Consider the following 22720-nt stretch of genomic DNA (forward strand, 5'->3'; position numbering starts at 1 on the left):
GTTTACTACGTTGGGGTCCCACTGTATTGGAATATGAAGTAATGATATTAATATATTTTTGACTGGTAAGTGAAAATCTTGTGATAAATAACTTTGTCATTTAACTGGAGGAGCACTAAGTGGTGTGGAACTGAGCCATGCATATTTAGTTGGTGCTAGGTGTGGTAATGAGGTTACATTGGGAAACCTGGGACAATATGAAGTCGCAGAAACTACGACTGCAAGCCTGCAGTAAAGTTGCAAAGGGGTAAGTGCCATCCAGTTGAATTTGACTCAAGGCAACCCCTTGTGTGGTTTTCATAGTAAAGGAATACAGGAATGGTTTACAATTACCTTCTTCAGCACGTCTTTTGATTGTGGGAAGAAACTGACATGGTGAACGTGCACACTGCACAGATTGAGTCGGATCTGAATTTAGATCCAAACACACAGTTGAGGACCTGTTACATGTGTTACCCACTTCACCACAGTGCCACTAAGGATGGCATTTTGAGACAAACTGAACAAGGTAAATAAAATGAAAATTAGATTGGGGGAAGGCACAAAACTTGTATTGTGTAGTGAGGATGACAGTACTGTTGTCATTGTTAGGGCAGTGAGGAAATGGAATGTCCAACATAGTGACTGACTGCAATGCAAACCAGCAAAGGCAAAGGCCATACAGGTAGAAACCAGGAGCTGTCCAGGTGCGACATTTGAATGGGTATACTAGCACTAGCACTACACTAGCAGTTAAACAGAAAAGAACAAAGGCTGATCAAATAAGCGTGGGGGTAAACAAGGCAAAATGGGGAGACCAAGGATTGGACCAGGAAAGAGCATGCTAAGGAAAGCTCACTCCACAGGGTAAACAAACAGTAATACAGTTACATAGATGCCCACAGGGCACTAGCAAAAAGGACCACCAGTGCAGAAGTAAAAGCAGGCAGGCCAACCCGGATACAGTGGATCTGTAGGCTGAGCAGAGTGTAGTTGAGGTCACAACAGTATGAAAACAGGGTTTGCTGACAGAAGGAGAGGTCTAATAGTTCTCTTCTGAACTTTAATCTAAAAACTTCCCTTTATGTTACACTACTTCACAGTTTAATGTTCCCTGACATAATTAAGTTGTTAATTTCTTGTGTCATTGGCACATAGCTCTTCTTATTTTCATCCAGGAAGTATAAGGGATCTTGGATCACAGCTGAATTGAAACCCTCCTGCACCAGCTTTGCTTTCATCTGTTTAAATGTCCCAGTTATGTCCAAGGAATCCTGAAGTGAACATGCAGAGTGGGATTACCATTATGAATCAAAACAATACTCATACATTACTCATACATTTTTATAACATTTCTTCAAAGAAATTCCATTCCTTTTCCAGTGGGTCATCTTTATCTAAATCAGGGGTACTCAAGTTCAGAGGCCAAGCAGGCCACATTTAAACCACATAAAATGCAAAGGGCCACAAATTACAATTTGCATCATAAGACTTTTTTTAAGACAATATTTGCAGTTTTACTGATTGAGAAATGCAGTTTATTACTTATCTAAGTCTTGCTTGTCCTTGTCCTATTTAAAATAATACTGAACATGAAAATAAAAAAAAATCTGGAACAAAAAAGTGAATTAACAGTTTGTTTTGCTATATTAATGCATAAAAAATGCATTCACACTCAGAGTATTAAACAAACTCAGAATGTTCAAACTCAAAACATTCTTGAGCAAATATAGTTCACAAGCCCTGATGAAAAGAAGTCCTTTTTCCTAGTGGGAAATCTGAGTCTGCATTCTTTTCACAAGCAGTTTCAAGTCTGGCTGTTGCTCACTGGTAGCTACTCTAAGACAATCTGTCAAATGTCTGTCAGTTAGACGAGAACGTTGCTTGAGCTTTGTTATTCCCATTGCAGAGAAAGTGCTTTTTCACATTGGTTTGCCACGTATCTCCGCAAAGGCAAATTCCATTAGCCAGGCAGGGTTGAAAACTCTGCTTTCATTGTCAATCTTCCTTTTCTTTGACGCCATCATTAGTTAATGTACAGTACGTACACACATTTTCACAAGGTTCATGACAGATGAGGAGTCATGCTGATTTATCACTGATCAGGTTATTTTAACTTTCGCGGTTTCCGTAGCCATCGCCTAAAGGTGCACTACCGTTTTCACATGACTTCTGATTAAATTCATGACCAGGTATGTTGACCACCATTAAATATAGGCTAATATTATCTTTATATTTTAATATTTAACAATTTACACAATTTACACAGTGCAAAGTGTCAGGAGTATCAACCGCATTTAAATGACGCAGACATAAATCACACTGTCTAATATTAGCGCTACTTTTGAGCGCAAATTATAATAAAAATACATTAATCTTCAGCATGACGCGGGCCACAAAATTAATGCTGACGGGACGGATGCGGCCATGGGCCGCCTGTTGAGTACCCCGGATCTAAATGGTTCTTTACCCCATGATTTGCTTATCCCTTCCATAAATAGTTTTTTTAAAAAATCATCATATTCACTTTTCCAGATGATGGTCAAAAAAATCCTGAGTGCAGATGAAAAATCTCAGACAACGTCAGGCAGTGTTGGCATCAAGACCAGTCAAGTTTGAGTTGCAAACGTGGTTGTTTTTGATATTTTCATTGGGTTTGCTAATGCTTTGATTTTAATTTTTGTAGAAATGCTAATGGCTGGTGCTCAGCAGTGGCTCTGGACACTTCATTGAAGACCAAGAGTACTTCAGATAAAACCTGGACTCAGGAAGAAGTGGTCACCAGATAAACAGGACCCACTGCATTCTTGTAGGTGTAGGTGAGAAGGCTGTCTACTAGGAGGGTCTCTTCTCATATGCTACAAACACTTTAAAAACCTAAACTATAATTCTGACATTAAGAATATCTTATTTAAAAATTTACCTGAATTCTCAAAAAACGTGGCCGGGAATAAGCAGGTAGATAGCTGGCGACATGATTGAACATTTGGGTACCATCAAACTGCTGCTTTTCTTTCAGTATTACTGCAGCCATTCCTATCCTCCCCTCATGACCTTGCCAGGAAACAAAATAGAAACAGGACAAATTAAATTGGGTGTGTCCCCTCCCCCTCCCGCCTTACGCCCTGTGTTGCCGGGTAGGCTCCGGTTCCCCACGACCCCATATGGGACAAGCGGTTCAGAAAGTGTGTGTGGTTAAATAAGACTGGTAGTGACATGGCAGAAAATGTCTTCAACAAAATCAAAAGATTTACCTTTAATCTCAACACCGTAAACATTTGCTTCTGCAATAAAATCCAACATTGTCAGAATGTCTGAAACTTCTGTTGTAGATACATTCTCTCCTTTCCACCTGAGAATAAAAACATTTCACATTAAAATGTAACTCCTAGTGATATGTATAAGCTTGGGTTAATGGGACTGACATTGAGATTTACAAAGAAAACTGACATGTAACTTAGTATTTGGTCAACAAAAATGTTTTGATGTTCTACAAGAACTTTGCAGTGTTGACAATGGTGGAGGTGGAACCGCTAAGTTATGCTTGAAAGCACCTGAAAGTATCCCCAACACAATCCTGGAAGTAGATGAAGTTGTCCTTATCAACCTTCAGCAAGTCTCCAGTGTTGAAGTACACATCCCCTTTCTGAAAGACATTATATAGCTTCTTCTTCTCTGTCTGATGGGAGTTTCTTGCATACCCGGTAAAAGGGGTAAATTTTGTTATCTTGCACACCAACAGTCCTGTCTCTCCTTGAAAAATAAGACAAATATATTGAAAATATGACAAAGAAAACCAAAAATTGGGGGAAAAATTAGGAAAAAAACTGGACTTACCTCTGCGCGCTTCAATACAAAAGCCATTGGAGTCTCTTACTGGCTCATCTTTTATAGTGTCATATTGAATAAAAGCATAGTAGAGCAGTTTCTAAGGAAGACATTAAGAGCAACATTCCATTTAAAGAAAGGGAAAAGGTTCACATTCAAGGGGATCAGAAATATCTGACTGTTACAAGAGCGAGAGCTAGTTGTCCATCATTACTACTTTTTTTAAACATCACACATACCTTGTACAAAAGACAACTTAATTCTATGTTAACTCTCGTCCATAAACATAAAATGTTTACAATGCAGAGATTTACCTTTAGTATGAAGATTTCCCGTCCAATTGCACCAGTCTTTCCTGCATAGTTTATGAAACAAACGTTTCCTTCAGTGATTTCATAGAATTCTTGAATTTTGATATTCCCAAATCTATTAAGGAACTCCTTCCATACTTCTGCTCTGACACCACTGCCTACAGCAAGTCTTACTCTGTGATCTCAGTCATTGTCTCTCTGTATGGAAAAAAACAGTACTTATGCAATGAACAAACCTCGACAACCGTAATGTACCAACCTTATTTTAACGGTCATACTTAAAAATTGAAACAAACAAACAAACAATCACACACACACACACACACACCAGCTGAAACCACTTGTCCCATGCAGGGTCGCAGGGAGCTGGAGCCTAACCTGGCAACACAGGGCACAAGGCTGGAGGGGACACACCCAGGACGGGACGCCAGTCCGTCACAAGGCACCCCCAGCGAGACTCAAACCCCAGACCCACCCGAGAGCAGGACCCAGCCAAACCCACTGCGCCACCGCACACCCTAAAAATTAAAAACTGAATAAAATTATGTTCAAAAATCAGATTTGAGGAACACTGATATTACCGTGATATTTCTGATATATGATTCTACAACTAAATTTTTGGCATTTCCATGTAAAGGTCATAGGCCTTCCAAGAAGCGAGCATGTCTAGGATACTAAATCCTACTTCCTTTGGCTGGGGGATAACACACATGATTGTCTGTTACTTGATCCCCTGTGATATGTGGGGATACTGTTTCAGTGACCAAAGAAAGTTCTCAGATTGTCCCAGCCCGACTCTGTACACCTCAGAATATGACAGTCATATGGCATGCAATTTGAACAAATGTACAGTACATTAAGATTATTTTAAGGGACATCAATCCAGTTACACCAAAAAAGTAAACACCATGAATCACGGACAGCTGCCTTGTGACATGGGAACAGCGCTTGTGCATCTCATGCTAAAAGTTTCCAGCTACCTGGGTCTGCAGAAGAGTAAGCATTAAACCTTCAGGCAAACCAGCTGCTTGGGCAACAAAAAAAAGTGACATTTCAGAATAGTATCACATATTAAATTTCATTATCTCAGTAAGCTGAGAACTTTGCTCTCTTGACTATTCAATATAAGAACTAAAAAAAATCATCTTTGGAAAGTGTTGCTTTGGCACCTGTCCATTCTAGCTCACTGTAAGGAGCAGAACTGAATTATTCCACCTTCAATTAATCTTACTTTGGAGAGAGTTCAAAATATAGAAAGCTGCAAAGGCCTTCACCTTTGGAGTGTTGCAGAGGTAGCGCAAGACCTCTCCGATGTACTGGATCACTGTCACGTTGTGCTTTCTGCAGTCATTCCAGAACTGAGATGCCGAGAACTTGCGACTTAATATGATTGATGAGCCTGAATTCCAAGAGGTTACAAGGAATGACCAAAAAAATAAATAAATAAAACAGAACAAATACTGCTATTAGCTACACTACAAAACACCGAATAATGAATTTCAGTATAGGCCCCAAGCAAAGACACACACATTTTCGGAACTGCTTGTCCTATACGGGATCGCGGAGCCTATCCCGTAACACAGGGCGTATGGCCAGAAGGGGAGGGGACACACCCAGGATGGGACACCAGTCCACCGCAAGGCACCCCAAGCAGGACTCGAACCCTAGACCTACCGGAGAGCAGGACCTGGTCCAACCCACTGCTCCACCGCGCCCCCCCATATCCAAGTAAAGACCTCCATCTATGTTCATTTTATTTAAATTTCTATTTTTCCAACTCAGTGTTATCAAGTATAAGTTATATTGTTATTGTTAAAAGTTAGTATTGTTTTCTTACAGTGCCAATTGGGTTTTTAATGAACTTTAAACTTCGTCATCTGTTAATATCCAACTGAGTGGATCATGAGAGTCGATACTGGTTCAGAACGAACTTTAACACACTTGGACAGAAGAAAAACTGCAGCCATGAGTTTTCTTTTTCCCCTAGTTCCTGTTGTGGAGATTACGAGCAAGGAACAGTTCTGATGTACAAAGAGCCTTTTCATTTGCATTCTGAGAAGGAGGCTGATGCTGAAAGTTACGTGTTTGAGTGCTGGCACAGAACATTGACTAATAATAATGAGTTCAGGATCTACAGTCCAATTGAGACAAACACTAATCTTGCGTGGGATAATCTGCCTTCAGAAACAATGCATTTAAACACATAATGGTAACCAGAAGGTATTAAAGCACAAAGTTTTTTGATAGATCTGCCTGGATAGCATGGAGTGGAGATCACAGCCTCTTGTTCAGGAAATCTGAACCACTGACTGCTAAAAGGAATAATGTGTGGCATTGAGCATAAAAAAGTTTTTCAAAGGACTAAAGACAAAACTCGCCTACAAAAGGAACATATTTTATGACTACTCTCTTAGTACCTTCAGCTTTTAATCACAACGCTGAAATTTGAAACCATACATTTGGCTCAGTTTAAAATTTTGCAGTAAAAAGGAAGTTTACCTGTGTCTATGCAACCGATAAAACCTAGAATAAAAGCAGTTGCATGGTATAGGGGCAGGTTAATGTAGACCACATCCTCCTGCTTGACTCCGTTAGAACTCAACAACATCATGGCACTCACGAGACGTCCCTGGTTGAACACAGCAGGTTTGGGTAGGCCTTTATCAAAAACAAATTGCATCCATCAGGCCAATTGATCGCAGAGTGTAATGTTATACTCCACCTCTGACATTTTCTCAAAGTTTTGTCTATTACTTGTATTCGCAGAAAAATTCAACATTCTGTCAAACAATGGATTCAGAAATGCAGTTTGAATTCACTACTTATACACCAATATTTCTAAGAACACATTTCCAGTAGCTTCCCAAAATATTCAGATACTTCTAATTAGGGACAGCTGGTAGTATAATGGTTAGAGGTGCTGCCTTGGCACCCAAAGGTCACACATTTGATCCCCATGTCTGGCTGTAGTACCCTTGAGCAAGGTACTTACCCCAAATTGTTCCACTAACATGACCCAGCTGTATAAATGGGTAAAATAACTGTAAGTACCTTAACACTGTAAGTTGCTTTAGTGTAAAATGTCAGTTAAATGAATGAAAGTAATTGGGAAAATATAAAAATCCAGCTGTATAGTTATTGATATTTTGAGTTGCTTTTAAAAAAATATATTATCTTAAAATGGACTTCTAAATGCTTTAAAAGTAGAAAGAGACATATTTACCATTGACGAATATGAAAAAATGGAAACCTCGTGATAAGAATTATAAATAAGATTTTATCTCTGCCACAGCAAGAACTAAGTGCAGAGTACAAGAAGTGACATACTTAGATGAGTATCTTCTTAGTGCAGAAATATAATTTATCATATTAGAAAATTGCATTTATTGAGGTTACTTGCTCAGGTCAAAAATATCATCCCACCAAAGACTTAATCAATACCAGGGTGTGTTCAAGGTTAGCATCATTTGAATGTTTAGTAAATCTTTACAAAATATACACATAGGCCTGAAAATCCCGGTAATCACAGTCTACTCAGTCGTTTAAAAGTGAAGGTACATCAGTGGGCAACTGGTAGCATAGTGATGTCCCTAGAAGCTTGATGATGGATCAATCTATAAGAATGCTTAAACCCAGAGAAAACTTTCTAGGGCTTAAAGACAACAGTATTTGGTAAAGTACATGCAAATACTACATGAAATCCTGTTTCAGTTTTCTGGAATTTAAAAATTAGGACCAATGACTGTAATTGTAGATAAAATACTAAAGAAAAACAGAGAAACATCAGAAATGAGTGGACCAGACACTATACTGACCTAAATCTCATTGAAATATGATGAATAATTTGAAAGCGGCCGAAATTCCATGCTCATGGATCTGAGATCATGGATCTGCACTCTTTCTTCCCTTTAGATTTTGATAACATTTGTTACTTAAGAAATGGTCAACCACGCATTCAGTTTTTAAATACAAAAAGTTTTTAAAAAGTATTCATCATTTTGCAACTAAAAAATAAAACAAAAGCTCTGAATCAGGGGCGTAGCTACGTGGTGGCCGTGGGTGGCCAGTGCCACCCCTGTCTGAAGCTTGTCCACCCCTCCGGCCACCCCTGTTGTGCAAAGTACTCTGACCACACTGACAGGTGACTTTTTTTCGCTGCTCAAACCTGTATGACGCACATAGTGTGCTGTGTGGCGCTATTAGGCTGAATAGCTGTAAACCACCCGCATGACACAAACTCCTGGGTGTAGGAGGGAGGAATAGGAGTGGGAAAATTCAATTTCAGTACCGTTACTCCAGCGAGGTCCAACGCAAGTGAGCAACGCAAGAGGGTGCGGTGTTCAGGAGAGTAAAATCAGTGTTGTTTACCTACATTTCACTACCATTTTGTGAAAGTTTGTTAAAGTTGAGGTACTGCGATGTTTCATCATGAGAAACAAATGTTAGCTTAATACCGCATAACTTAGCTAATGTTAGCTAAAGTTACTGCAACTGCTAGCTAGCTAATTTTTTAAAATGTTACCACATAAACGTTAACACATCATTACGCTTACATTATGAGTCTGTCACTGTTTTTGTAAGTAGCTATTCAAATTTTAATAATTATAGGTGTTTCTTGATAGGTGTGTTTGTCTAAACTGTAGAAGGAAAGCAGGAGAAAATAGGAAGATACTGGCTTTTTTCACAAACTGAGGACTAGTAAAACTGAAAATGACAAAGAAGCAGGGAAATGAATGCTACAGAGAGGGGAGAAGAAGCAGGGGAAAAATGTGTGGTGCTAAGAGAGACAAGGAGGAAGCAGAGATACAGTTCGAGAGGGAGCTTGTGGAGAAGCTCTACAGAGACAACACACATCAAACCAGAATCAGAGATGAGCAAAAACACTCATGTAGTCAGTCATTGCCCACCAGCTATGTAGGTTACATCAGTTGTATCTGCAAACATAAAAAAAAAATAATTTCCAATACCCAATTTGCATCATTAGCATCTAAATATACAAATAATGCAGAATAAGGATTGTATTAAATGATATGATAATGTTTTTACAGACATTTCTAAGTACTGCCACTGTAATTTCTTGTGTACAGTTATAATAAATAAATTCTGTAGAATTTATAGAATTTCTGTCCGTAGAATTTGCTTTGGGTACAGCATGGTCATAGTCAGTTGTGATTTTTTTTTTTGGCCACCCAGTTATATCACTGGATCTTACCCGGCCACCCCTGAAAAAAGTTCTAGCTACGCCCCTGCTCTGAATGATTCTGCAGGACAAAAATGGCCATTTATATCCTTTTTTTTACACACACATACACACACACACACACACACACACACACACATTTATATTTACATTCTGTTGGCATCACCATCTGGCATCACTACACTGAAAACGTTATTCATTTACTTGGTTAATGCTTTTATCCAAAGTAATAAACAATATGGGGCCAGCATACTAAGCCTACAGTTTTCTACCCATTTATACAGCTGGTTAATAATGTTACTGGAGCAAGCCAGGGTAAGTACCTTGCTTAAAGGTACTGCTGCAAGAGATGGGATTTGAACCTGTGACTGCAAGGCAATGGCTCAGAACACTACTGAACCCATGTTACTTGTACCCATTGCATAATGAGCACATTTGACAATAGTGTGGACAACTGCAAGAGGAAGGTCACCTTGCACTCAATTACACAACCTATTGTGTAACGTACCTGTTGTCCCAGATGTGTAAATGTACAGAGCTGGACTATGAAATGTTGCCTTTGACCTTGCAGACAGTGGAATGGGTTCATCTGGTGCCTCCTCGATCTTGTCCACCAAAGTCTTCATTCCTGGAGTATTCCATTGCTTCGTCAAGACAAACACGGTGACACTGAGCTCCTTCAGAGATGGCAGCACGTTGCTCACAGCATCTCCAAGCTCTGAGGAATTGGTGTCCAGGTCACAGACAGACACAGAGATGAAAAGCCAACAGCAGCCATAACCCCAGCAGCACACACAGTAGGTAGAAATTTATATTGTTATATGTTCTCATGGCCACCCCCACCAAAAAGAAAAAAAAAAAACAGAAACTTGATCTTCAGGACATCAGATGGGACATTTAAAAGGGAATAACAGTAAGAACTGTAGTAGCGTGGAGTTTGTAATTCCGATGCAAAGCAAATTGCAATACCGATGGGAAGTAAGAGTCCGCCAGGGCCTCCTGTGCAGTACTTGTACTCGTACTTGTACTCAACTCGAAGAACTGGACGGAAGAGTGAAAGCAAAGCAGCACACAGGCGGCCTACATCTCTGTGAAAAGCTGCAGAACCGCTGGGAAGACATTTTGGGCGGTTTCCTCATGAAATTTGTTAACGGAGTGCATTGTGGTGAAAAAAGAAATACCTTCCAGAAAGTTTACTCAAACTTTTCACTTGTCCTGCGTTTCTCCCATGTATCTGCAAACATTTCACTAGAGATGTGCGATCCCCTTCCCCTTTGTCACATAAATTAGACATTGTTCATAAACTGTGCTTAGTCTAAATCTGGTCTCACTTTAAACTACATTTTCCACAAGCAATTGAATCACACCGCTTCTTACTACGGTTTCTTTCACGTTCGTTCGAACTTGACTAGTGAAGCTGAGCCACTTCTGCTCATCTGAGGTGTTTGAGGTAGATGTACAAGTAACAACTAAAAGGGCAGCTACCGGCGTACATTTACATTTGAATGGCTATTTCTGTGGACAGACTGCTGTTTAATTTCTCTTGGGAAGGAGTTTGCACCTTTGCAGCAGAGAAAAATACTGTGGAGCACAGCGCCATGGGTTTGGACGGGGCGAAGAAGGACGCAGAGGCAGCGCTCATTTCTAACGTTTTATTCAAACACTAACGCACGGGGAAATAACGCTCTCAGTCCGAGGACCCCGTTTCCTGCAGGCCCAGCCAGCCCAGCCAGCCTTCCCAGCCTGCTTAAGCGCCCCCAGGCTCTCTTCTCTTTCTCCCTCCTTGGCAGACGCAAACACCCCCTTATATTCCCTAACGCGTTATGATGAAACACATTTCCTGCTAAAACAGTAACACGGGTCGTCACAATACGGTGGAGTGTTACATTTAGAAAAGAGTCTGTAACAAATGTGTTAGGAATAAATAAATAAATGTGTTAGGAATGAATGAATGAATGAATGAATGAATGAATGAATGAAATGTGTTAGGAAGTATTAGGGCCAATATTTCGGGCACTGTGTGGGATTTCGGTTGAGTGCTGTCAGCGTCACCCCTGTCCAGCCGTAAAGTCGTTACGATGATTAATTTGCAAAAAAGAATCCCGAGGATTTCAAATTAGAGTCCTCACACACACACACACACACACACACACACACACACATTTTCTGAACCGCTTGTCCCATACAGGGTCGCGGAGAACCGGAGCCTAACCCGGCAACTCAGGGCGTAAGGCTGGAGGGGGAGGGGACACTCCCAGGACGGGACGCCAGTCCGTCGCAGGGCACCCCAAGCGGGACTCGAACCCCAGACCCACTGGAGAGCAGGACCCAGTCCAACCCACTGGGTCACCGCACCCCCTAGAGTCCTCACATCCTGTCCCAATTGTGAATGTTATGTAAACATTTGCAGACTCTTTCCAGGAAATTCTTCTGTAGACGCTACCCAATTTCAACCGAAGAACACGATTTAACGCAACGTGGCGCGCATTGATTGATTAAAAAAAAAAATGGGACAGAGTGTCTCTGGGATTTGTCTCAGCGCAAATTGACGTGTGAAGTTTCAAGACAACTCAACTGTAACGACCGTGAGTTCCGATTAAACGTTCGCTTACTTCGTAAATCTTTAGGACCCGATCCGTCCTCCACAAATCTTGGATAGCTTTTACTGCTTAAACACCGGGTTGTGCAGGTTATAACAGATGGCAGTGCATTTAATTATCACCCCAAGTTCCAATGCGCATCTTCGCTGAAAATCGCAACGCTTGATCTGGATGCCTGAACTAAGATGGACACAGGTGAGGCAGTGGCAGTGGGCATCATTTTTTCAGCGTGGGTCCACTGAACAGCGGTGCTTCGTGGTAATTTGCTGAAATATCAAACATCAACACAATGAATTCAGTAGGTGCGTGGATTGCAGTTACCGGGGTATTACTTACCACCAGGGGTTGTGATTACGACCTTTGCCCCACAGCAGTTAAAGCAGTGCAGGAGCGATTTAGCTCGGATGTTAGTATTGAGCAGCGCCGCGGTGCAGCCCAGCTTGGCGAGCGCGAGCCAGCAGAAAACGAACGCAGGTTCGTTGCCCATGAACAGAACAGGGCAACCGTGTCCCCTTCTTTCAGACCACCGTGCCTTTTTAAAGCCTGCGCGATTTTGTTGCTTCTTCTGTCGGCATCCCGATAGGAAAATGTCTCGTTTTCAAAAGTAACGAACACTCTGTCTGGATGCTTTGCTACATGCTCAGAAAACAGATCCAACACGAAGGACGGACATTATCCTCCGTTTTGCAAACTTGATCACAACCCATACGACATTCACCAGATTAAAACAATCGCTCCAGAAATGAGGGAAATATACTTTTAAAAGCAGTGGCAAAATAGCCACAGCAGCTACTAATGCGGACAGAATGTACACATTGCAATGCAAGTAAAGTACGCACTGAACTGAAGAGCTTGTTTTCCGTGGATGTTGCGGCGGCGATCGAGGCAGGCGCTCACAGAGATCCCAGCATTTTCTAAAATTGTGTCTGCATCAACACTTTGTTTGAATGATAACTCCGATTCCAAAGGTTTTCTCCCCCTCCCCCCGAAGGCGGAGCAAAGCCGTGTTCTGCACTTGCACCCGCAAATATTTTGTTGGGTTTCTCAACACGCATGGATCGGCAGGAGGCAGCGGCACCGCGTTGCTTTACCCTCTAGTCTTTTCGAACCGTCTTACACTGCCTGTAATATTGACCACATTTCAGATCGTTTGTACTATCTTCACATGTTTGGCTAGCCTACTGCGATCCCGTGGTAACAAAACGAGAAGTTTTTGACTTTTCCCCTCCATCACGCTGACAAACTTCGGCAAAACGATTGGTGTAGCGGGGAAGGTTCGCAAAGGTAACATAGTTACCCTGGAGACGTATTTGATCTGAGCTGCTTCAGGGATATTTTAGATCGCACGTGGATGAACTTCGTGTCTACTAAATGTCATTTAATTAACATCGCTAATTAAGCATCGCTGCTCTTGTTTATGACGGTGAATAGTGTACCACGTTTCTGGGTGAAAGGCATTTTAAAGGAATCTTATCCAATGAAACGATTTGCATGATGGAAGAATTTATATTCCATTCATAACTCTGGATTGTAGGCTTGAAAGCCAAATCTGTCCCTGCATGCACGCAAGATGCCGAGTCCAACCTGACCCATAGCGACCACTCGAGTAGTTTTCAAGGCAAGGCAAGGGAGGAACAGAGGTGGGTTGCCGGGTCCTTCCTAAATCTGCCCCTACAGTAATTAAATTCCTTTTTTTTCAATGTGACAACAGCAGATCCCATCAGGGGATTTTAGCCTTTCAGTCAAAATCTAATTCAGATCTAGTTCCTGCCCTTTTGACCATCTGTAGCTTTTGTGACAGCTGGAAAAGTGCAGTGACCATCACAAAGGTCAGATCAGTACACCAGCTGTAGAATAAATAGTTTCTGTTGGAAAATTAGGCTGATACTGATAAATTTTCTCATAATTCAGTTACATTGGATTTCCCCAGCACCTACATCAGTAACTTCGGCCATGGCAGACCACTGACACATGTTCTATATTTCTCTCCTTTGGTATTTATGGCATCTTGCTTGGCTGTGAGTATTGCAAAGATGGATTAGGTTACAGAGCCTGCGGGAGACAGCTTTGTGCACCACGTTTTTGCAACCATCTAAACCCCTTTTAAAACCTTCACTTAATCGCAATTTAATCTAAACTACAGCACAGTATAGTTTTTGGATAACTATGAATGAAGAGCCTAAAAGGTAATAAGCAACAAAAAAAAAAAAATAGATGCCAGAAATACATAGCACATTCTTTCCAGACCTGCATTTCACATCTTCCGAGTTAAAAGAAAACATTTAACGCTTGGAACAGTATCAGCTTCTGGTGCTGAGGGTTGCAGAGTGAATCGTATGTTTTCAATATTTTTAAAGATTAAACACTCTGCCTGCTCCAGCCAAATCAATATAGACTGCCTTGTTAAAGATTTCCTTCCAACGTCTGCTTCAGTTGGGTAAAACAGCTAAAAATAATAGAAAATATATTTTTCATTGGTAGTTTATTGCATATAATTTTGTAACTGCAGTCAAATATAAAATATATATTAAATATTGTTTTTACTAACACCCTACAAGCATGTTTCGCTATGATATGAGCAAGTAGCTGATAAATTGCAGTCAGTGCGTCGAATTTCAGCTATATTTTTATATATATTATAAATTTCGGCATTTTTTTTTGGTTTATTCATTCCGGCCGCAACCATTTAGTCAAATTTATGGCATACAGATACAGAGCATCATTGCTCCAGCGTGGAAAGTCGTTTCTTTACGACGTGGGTCTTCATTGTCACTATAGAGAAATTATTGTTTGCTTGTTCCGACGAGTGTCCCCGTAAGAACGAAAGGCTGATCTGGCACGGTGGACCACACAGCATCACCAAACAGCCGAAATCTTTGACTTTCAAGCCTTTTAGGGTCACTTGCTTGTCTATTAAAACACCGAAAAAAAACATTTTCACTCCGCAACACTGCGTTACAAGACGAATCGCTGCGATCTGGAACATAAATTCAAATGACTGTGTAGTAATAAGACATTTCCACCGAGATTCCCTAACTCGTGTGGGAATTGGCAATGGGCTTCTTGGAGGCTAGCAGCTAATGTCTAAATGAAAAACTGCAAAAACGAATATTCCGTTGCATTCGATTTACGTTGCAATAAAGCATTCTGTATTTTGTGAATGTGTCCGTTTCGTCTTAGTGTTTTTTTTTTTTTTTTAACTACATTTCAAGTGGGCGCCACGTTGCATCACACATTCTCCAGATTGAGTGGAAGGCTGATAAGAATATGCTGCTCCAGGGTGTCGTTTGTCGCGGAGCATTTCACTGGTCACGTAGCTGCCTGACTCTTTATAGCGGCCAATACCCAGAGTCGCCGAGGTATAAATGGGCTCGCGGAGCAGAATCTTCTCCACATTCTCGGTTTGCGAACAGTTCTCTGCGACAGTTCCCGTAGGGCCTTAAGCATCGAGTCCGAGGAGAATGCTGCGTGTGAGGTGTCTGAGAGGAGGTAGCAGAGGTGCTGAGGCAGCTCACCTCATTGGAGCTATGGTTAGTATTGTATATCATTCATAACTGCTTTCATTCATCAGCAGCAATAAAGGAAACGTGCATTCTCTTTTTCTGTCTTGATTTTTTAAAAATGTTATTTTTTGGACAGTAGGCCTAAATATTTGTCGGTGTTTCTGGGGTCATCATTTCTGAGCGTAAAGTTGCTTTCCCTGCATCCTTTTTTTGTGCGAAAAACATCTCGGTGAAACTGAAACTTAAGCCGTGACATTTTAGAAGGAAAATCAGGATACAGATATTTTTAATTTGGGGATACTTCGTTCGGATGATTAATGTAAAGTGTTTTTATGTCGCTTCAAAATGATTTGGCTTGCTTGTTTTTTTTTATGTGTATTTTGTGGCCAAGCTCATGTTTCGGATATGAATGACAAGCAGCAGCTGTGAACTCAATGACCCGAAAGCCACACCTGCCGAACGAGTCCTTGCACCGTATCTCGAGTCGCTCTGCGGGCACCGCCTCTTAGGGTTTTTTTTTTTTTTTGCTTTCAAGGATTTCTTGTAACTAACTGCACCCGAATCCTGTTACAATAACCAGTGAAATTTTGTTTTTATTATTCCATGATATAAATGGAATATACAGTTAGCAGCTCCGAGACTTGCAGAATGCGACAACGCAGGTCATGCTGACACTCAAAAGAGTGTCCTGGAGGGAAATAACGGTAAAAAATGGGAACTGGTTGTTTGCTACTGTTACGCCAAGCAAAAATCTTGCTTTGGTCGTTCTGAAAAGTTACAGCAACTTTTTAAATTAAAGATGGTTTGGTGTGACGCGTCGCTGCTCCGTCTTCCGCCCGCAGCTCGGTCGCGCGCTGACCGGATGGGTGCACAAAGCATTCCAGAGCAGCGCGAGCTCCGCCGCCGCTGCCGCGCAGCCCGCGCTCACGGACGACGACAGCGCGAACGAGCCCGACCGTCAGAAGTGCCCGGTCTGCTCGTACAACGAATGGGACTCGCTGGAAGAAGTGATAGTTGGAAGAGCTGAGAATGCCAGCGTGCCTCCGTTTACAGTGGAGGTCAAGGTACGTATTACATACTAGTGACCTTTCCTGACTGCGGTTTACTGCATCGTCAAAATCCCCTGTTCACTGTATGGGCGCGTGATTCGTAACATTCAGCATATGATTACCGAGTGTAAAAAACTGACATGTCGCTTTCCGTTCGATGACACTTCCTTCCCTGTGACAGGCCAACACCTATGAGAAGTATTGGCCCTTCTACCAGAAGTATGGAGGTCAGCCCTTTCCTCAGGAACATGTAGAGAAAGCTGTTGCAGAAATTGAAGAAATGTGTAACATTTTGCGTCAGGAGGGAGTCACCGTGAGGAGACCAGAGCCCATTGACTGGTCTTTCCAGTACAGGACTCCGGATTTTGCCTCCACGGGTAAGATGACACAGATCATGTTTCACTCGTTGTTGTTCCACGTATAAAGTATGTGTAAGGCATTGGCCGCATGAGCTCCCAGTATGAGCCTGTCATACACTGGCTGCCTCCACCCCTCTGGAGGCCCTGTCTGTTCTCCTCCCCATATTCAGTTTCAGATGCTGACCGCAGCAGTTTCTAAGAGTAACCACTGTGCTCCCATGGAGATACGTGACTTTTTACCGTCCTTCCAGGCATGTATGCAGCTATGCCCAGAGACATCCTCCTCGTTGTCGGCAACGAGATTATCGAGGCTCCGATGGCCTGGAGGGCTCGCTTCTTTGAGTACCGAGCTTACCGGCCCCTCATTAAAGAATACTTTCAGAAAGGTGCTAAATGGACCACAGCTCCAAAGCCCACCATGGCCGATGAACTGTATGACCAGGTAACACCTCTTTCATCTCACTTATCAATCAAGGACACTCATATCCTTATCCTTTCCCTTGGCAAACACACCTGAGCATGTACACAAGAGTCTGAATACCTTATCAGAGAAAAAAAGGCTGCAAGTCAGCACATTTTGAAGTTGAGAAACTGAGTTCAATACTGCACTGAGTTAACACAGCAGTGGGCAAATGCTGAGACTGACAAGTAGCTCACTGATAGTGTTCTGCAAATGTTTTCCTCTAAAAGAGTCCTGAAAACCCAGTAATGCTGTGTACAGTATACAGTGCGTAGACTGAAGGAATAATCAGGAATCCGTCAAGTGTGCTGACACACCATAATCTACATTATTGTAAGCTTATTTCCAAACACACCATCAGCAGCCTCTTTCTTACATATATCAGTGACCTCAAAGGATGCTGCTGCTGAAGTGCACCTCCCTCTGAAATTCCTTGCGGGCCCTTTGTGCAGGATTACCCCATCAGAACTGTGGAGGATAGACACAAGCTCGCTGCACTAGGCAAGTTTGTCACCACGGAGTTTGAGCCCTGCTTCGACGCTGCTGATTTTATTCGAGCAGGACGGGACATTTTTGTCCAGAGGAGTCAAGTGAGTTCCTTTCCACCGCAGCAGTACTGACTCGGCCAAAGCCTGCAACATGTAACCTTAGACAAGTTCACGTTAATTCTTTGTGTTGCAGCCACCCCCAAGCTGACTCAATTGAAAATCAAACCCATATTTTGGAACACACTTCACAGCATTCAGAGAACCTTCATGATTGTTACTGGATGCTGGAGGTGCTCGGAAAGGTCTTATCTTCTTCCAAAGGCTTCTCTTCAGTCACACAGTAGCAGAACTCAGGCACACACAACATAATGTATCATCACAGCAGTGGGATACACCAGGAGGGCAGAAGGGACACACACACACACACACACACACACACACACACACACACACACACACACACACATTTTCAGAACCGCTTGTCCCATACGGGGTCGCGGGGAACTGGAGCCTACCCGGTAACACAGGGCGTAAGGCCAGAGGGGGAGGGGACACACCCAGGACGGGACGCCAGTCCGTCGCAAGGCACCCCAAGCGGGACTCAAACCTCAGACCCACCAGAGAGCAGGACCGTGGTCCAACCCACTGCGCCACCGCACCCCGCAGAAGGGACAGTCTTAGCATTTTTTGGGTTTTCTCCAAGATGTTTGCCCTCCCCCAGCCCCAAATTGGAATTCTACACACAAATTCAATGGAATGTGTTATGGGGGACCCATGCTGGCTGCAGGGCCCTACATGGTATGTGTATAATGCCTAACACCCACATCTGACACCCTGCCAAGCCAAGATAGACTCGTGCACGCTGACTAGAGTACAAACAGAAAACATACAGCAAACCCGTGTGCACCCATGTTACAGCATATGTACCACTGCCTAATGTTCTTCAGGTGACCAACTACATGGGGATCGAGTGGATGCGCCGCCATCTTGCGCCAGCCTACAAAGTGCATGTCATCTCATTTAAGGACCCAAATCCCATGCACATTGATGCCACTTTCAACATCATTGGGCCAGGCCTGGTGCTGTCCAACCCAGACCGGCCATGCCGTCAGGTGAGTCCTTCTGGTGCTGGGGTCATATCTCTTTTGGTTTAGCGTTAAATTTTTCTTCTTGTTTACACCGTTTTTCTCCTACTTTACTCATATTCAGTTCCCTCGAAGCAGGACAAGTGGTCCAAATTCTCATTATGGTTGCAGTTCATGAAACAGGAGGGTTATGCATATCGCAGTGAGGCACCTGATTCTTTCCACACTGCAGCCTGCGGAGTCCTTTGGGTGACAGGGCACATTTGAAGGACAGTTCTGTTCACCAGTTAGGTGCCGCTGTGAGCAATCTGACCGAAGTCTCATAGTCTCCTCTCCATACTGTAGATGTTTAGTGTGGCATTGCAGAGTTTTGCAATCGATCAACGAGTCTGGTGAAGCTTTGGCATGAGATTTGAATTGTTATACTTATCTCTATTTATGAAAATAATTTAAAGTACTTCTCGAAAAATGTGATACTCAAAAGTCTGTAAGTCAGGGGCCCACTGTATATAAAATACCTTAATATGACATTGACTTGTAGCGTATGCTGTAAACTATATATAATCATGTTCTCATGCTCCTACTCCTCCTTACTGAGTTCCAACTTCTTGGTCAGGTGGTACAGTAGATAGTGTAAGATTTGAGTCACCGGGAACTGGCTGATGACTGTTAACGAAGGTTAGTTTGTATTTATTATGTTTGCTTTTGGTAGATTTACTTATCAGATCTGACACCAGAATAAGCATTTAAAATATCTCAGAATGATTTTCAATTCAATAAAAATTATACAGTATACCCATGAACATATAGTGTCAGTTGCTGTGACTCCACATGGTGTGTTAGATGTAGCACAGTAAAAATGTAATGTACTGTTAGCTGGTACTGTAGTGATTAGCACTACTGCCTTTGGACCCAGAAGTAACACATTTGAATCCCACCTCTACCTGTAGCAGCCTACTTACCTCAAATTACACACACAACGTCTGCTTGTCCCGGAAAACCGGAGTGTAACCCGGCAACACAGGGCGCAAGGCTGGAGGGAGAGGGGACACACCCCGGATGGGACGCCAGTCCATCGCAAGGCATCCCAAGCGGGACTTGAACTCCAGACCCACCACAGAGCAGGGCCCGGCCAATCCCACCACACCACTGCGCCCCCTACCTTAAATTACTGCAGTAAATTTATTCAGCTGTATAAATGAGTAAATAATTCTAAATTGGTTAACATTGCATGTCACTTTGAGACAGTCAATAGTTTAATGGTTAGCGCTGCAGCCTTTGGACCCAATAGTTTCATCTTCAAATCTCATGTTCAGCTATAGAACCCTTGAGCAAGGTAATGACCCTAAATTTCTGCAGTAAAATTACCTACTTGTATAAAGGGGTGAATAAATTATAAGTGGCTTTGGAGAAAAGCATCAGCTAAAAGTAAATGTCAAAAGGTGGGGAAGGTTTGGACACCTAGGAGGAGCCGCTCATTACGCAGTGAATGGTTGTGCTGTACCACCATCTGCTGGAAGGCAGCTGGAATCACGAGAGTCGCTCTCGCTCTTGCGTCCCTAGATCGAGATGTTCGAAAAGGCGGGTTGGACGGTGGTGAAACCTCCGACACCTCTCATCCCCGATGGTATGTGCTCAGTGGCTCAGTACACCTGTCTGTAATGTGACTGCTCAATGAACTGCCTGCTACTTGAGCAATAAAAGTTCACCCCTTATTTTCTGTTGTATGAGCTTTCCCATTTTTACAGTTCACTAATGATCAGTTAGGCAATTGCACGGGTTGTAAATTCCTTGCTGTGTCGTGTTTCTTCAAAGATCATCCCCTGTGGATGTCTTCAAAATGGCTGTCAATGAATGTATTAATGTTGGATGAAAAACGAGTCATGGTCGACGCCAATGAGACTTCCATCCAAAAGATGTTTGAAAGACTTGGTGAGTTTTTTAGAAATATTATACATATATTCCAGATATGCAATTAAAATACACATCTATTTAAAAAAATGTGTTTCCTTCTGTAGTTATTTTCCATATACACATGAAAATATGCAATACTGAAAATAAATCAATGTATAGGCAACCAGAATGTGAAGGTGGTTTGATAATTTCATCAATTTCCGTTAATGTTTCCCTCAATCAGTGGGCATGACAATGTTATTATCTTTTTTAATTGTTTCAGTTTATATTTTTCTTGTTTTGAGTCCACATTCTCATTATCCCTGTGGTTCATGAACATGATATTGTCTCTGTAGGGATAAAACCCATCAAGGTGAACATCCGTCATGCAAACTCCCTGGGAGGGGGCTTTCACTGTTGGACAACTGACGTTCGCCGCCGGGGTACCTTGCAGTCTTACTTTAACTAGCCCTGCCAGAAATTAGCAGTTTTTATTGAGCTCCTTGTGGCGCAATATCAAAAACAGTGAGCCAAAAATTTTGCTTTTCAAATGAGATGCATGACACATTGATTGCTATGAGTGACTATGGGTTTGCAAAAAGCTTTGTTTTAACAACCTTAATTTCAATTATTAAATATATATATATATATCTCAGTAATAACTGTGCATTTCTGGCTGGCTGTTGTGAGACATCTATTGTAACAAATGACTCTATCAGGCAAGGTACACTTTACAACTTAAGAATATCTAGGGCTACATGAATGGATGGGTTTATGAATTTTATCCTACTTGATTTAGAAAATGTATGAGACCATACTTTTTAAATTGTCATAAAAATTGGTGTTACCATTTTTCCAAAATTACTGTTAACATTTTAAACTCATCACGTGTTAAAGTCTTAATTATAGGTCATTACACACAACCAACCTCTTTACTCAGGTGTTTTGTAAAATTTATATTTATTTATATTTTCATTTATATTGGGTTATGTATTTTTCATTGTTTCCCATCAGTCAACATTTTGTAATTCTGATTTAAATGGTTAAAAAAGGTCCATATATGTTTTTATTGTATATACCTTATGCCTCAGTTCTTATCTACAATAGAAGTCTTAGGCCAGTTATATGTTTTTCTCGCAATGGACTGCTGTGCTGCTTTTATTATGTATGCTTGAAAAACATTTAAATAAATCTGAAGATTTGACTTCCCCTGAATGTCCATTACCTTTATACATGAGCATGCATTGTGTCTTTGTCGAACATTTATGTTGTCTTCTCCCTATTCACTTTAATTACTACTTAAACATTAGACAGTGATGACATACATTATTTGTTACCCATCAATAGCATTCAGCCTTTTTATGCCTTAAAATTGTATTAGTAAAAATCAGTGAACATAGTAATGTCTACTTTGCTCTATGAAAATATGGATGCAATTTAGCCATGAAATTAAAAAATAAAATGCATTAGAGTAGCTCTCCTCCAGTCATCGGAATATACAATTCTCTGTATGTGGCTGTGATGCCTAGAACTGCAAAAAGCCTATTAAATTCAGACACAATTTTTCACTGAGGTCTGCACTCAGACCACCAGTAGAGGTTACTTCTGTTGTCTGTCATGCAGGCTTTGTGTCTTCACACTCTAAACTCCACACTGTAGACTCAACATAATCAAACTGATTTTTAATTAACATATTTACGTGAATTTTGCGGACAACCACTTTTACTTCTCCAGGCCAGGTAAACCTAACATAAATAGTTTTGTAGTCCTATGTGTTTTAAAACTACCCTGCTTTATAATCTTAAAGTGGCCACTTTGTTTAACCTCTCGGTACAATTTCAGTGCCTGTAGTGTGTGTCTGACTGAATGAGTGTGTGACTGCCCTTTGATGAACAGACATCCTGTCCAGAGTGTGCTTTCCAGATAGGCTCCGGACCACCACAACCCTACAACTTGGGGCAAGAA

At 41.7% G+C, this 22720-nt stretch overlaps 2 protein-coding genes across 2 annotated transcripts; one reads left to right on the top strand and one right to left on the bottom strand.

Moving 5' to 3' along the window:
• Window positions 1-1076: 1076 nt before the first annotated feature.
• Window positions 1077-13511, bottom strand: LOC108941011 (very long-chain acyl-CoA synthetase-like). Its single transcript, XM_029256356.1, is given in 12 exon segments — window positions 1077-1253; window positions 2903-3033; window positions 3234-3331; window positions 3534-3732; window positions 3817-3907; window positions 4122-4316; window positions 5393-5517; window positions 6618-6776; window positions 9827-10036; window positions 12258-12399; window positions 12402-12557; window positions 13503-13511. Coding segments are annotated over 12 exon segments (1692 nt in total).
• Window positions 13512-15321: 1810 nt separating this feature from the next.
• On the top strand, window positions 15322-21692 carry gatm (glycine amidinotransferase (L-arginine:glycine amidinotransferase)). The gene is made up of 9 exons (XM_018763469.2): window positions 15322-15448; window positions 16264-16485; window positions 16652-16847; window positions 17081-17271; window positions 17742-17879; window positions 18725-18889; window positions 20426-20489; window positions 20678-20794; window positions 21112-21692. The coding sequence occupies exons 1-9, from the start codon at window positions 15380-15382 to the stop codon at window positions 21222-21224; spliced, it is 1275 nt and encodes a 424-aa protein (XP_018618985.2). The 5' UTR covers window positions 15322-15379; the 3' UTR covers window positions 21225-21692.
• Window positions 21693-22720: the final 1028 nt, after the last annotated feature.

Source organism: Scleropages formosus, chromosome 11 (assembly GCF_900964775.1).
Source record: "Scleropages formosus chromosome 11, fSclFor1.1, whole genome shotgun sequence".
Lineage (NCBI taxonomy): Eukaryota > Metazoa > Chordata > Actinopteri > Osteoglossiformes > Osteoglossidae > Scleropages > Scleropages formosus.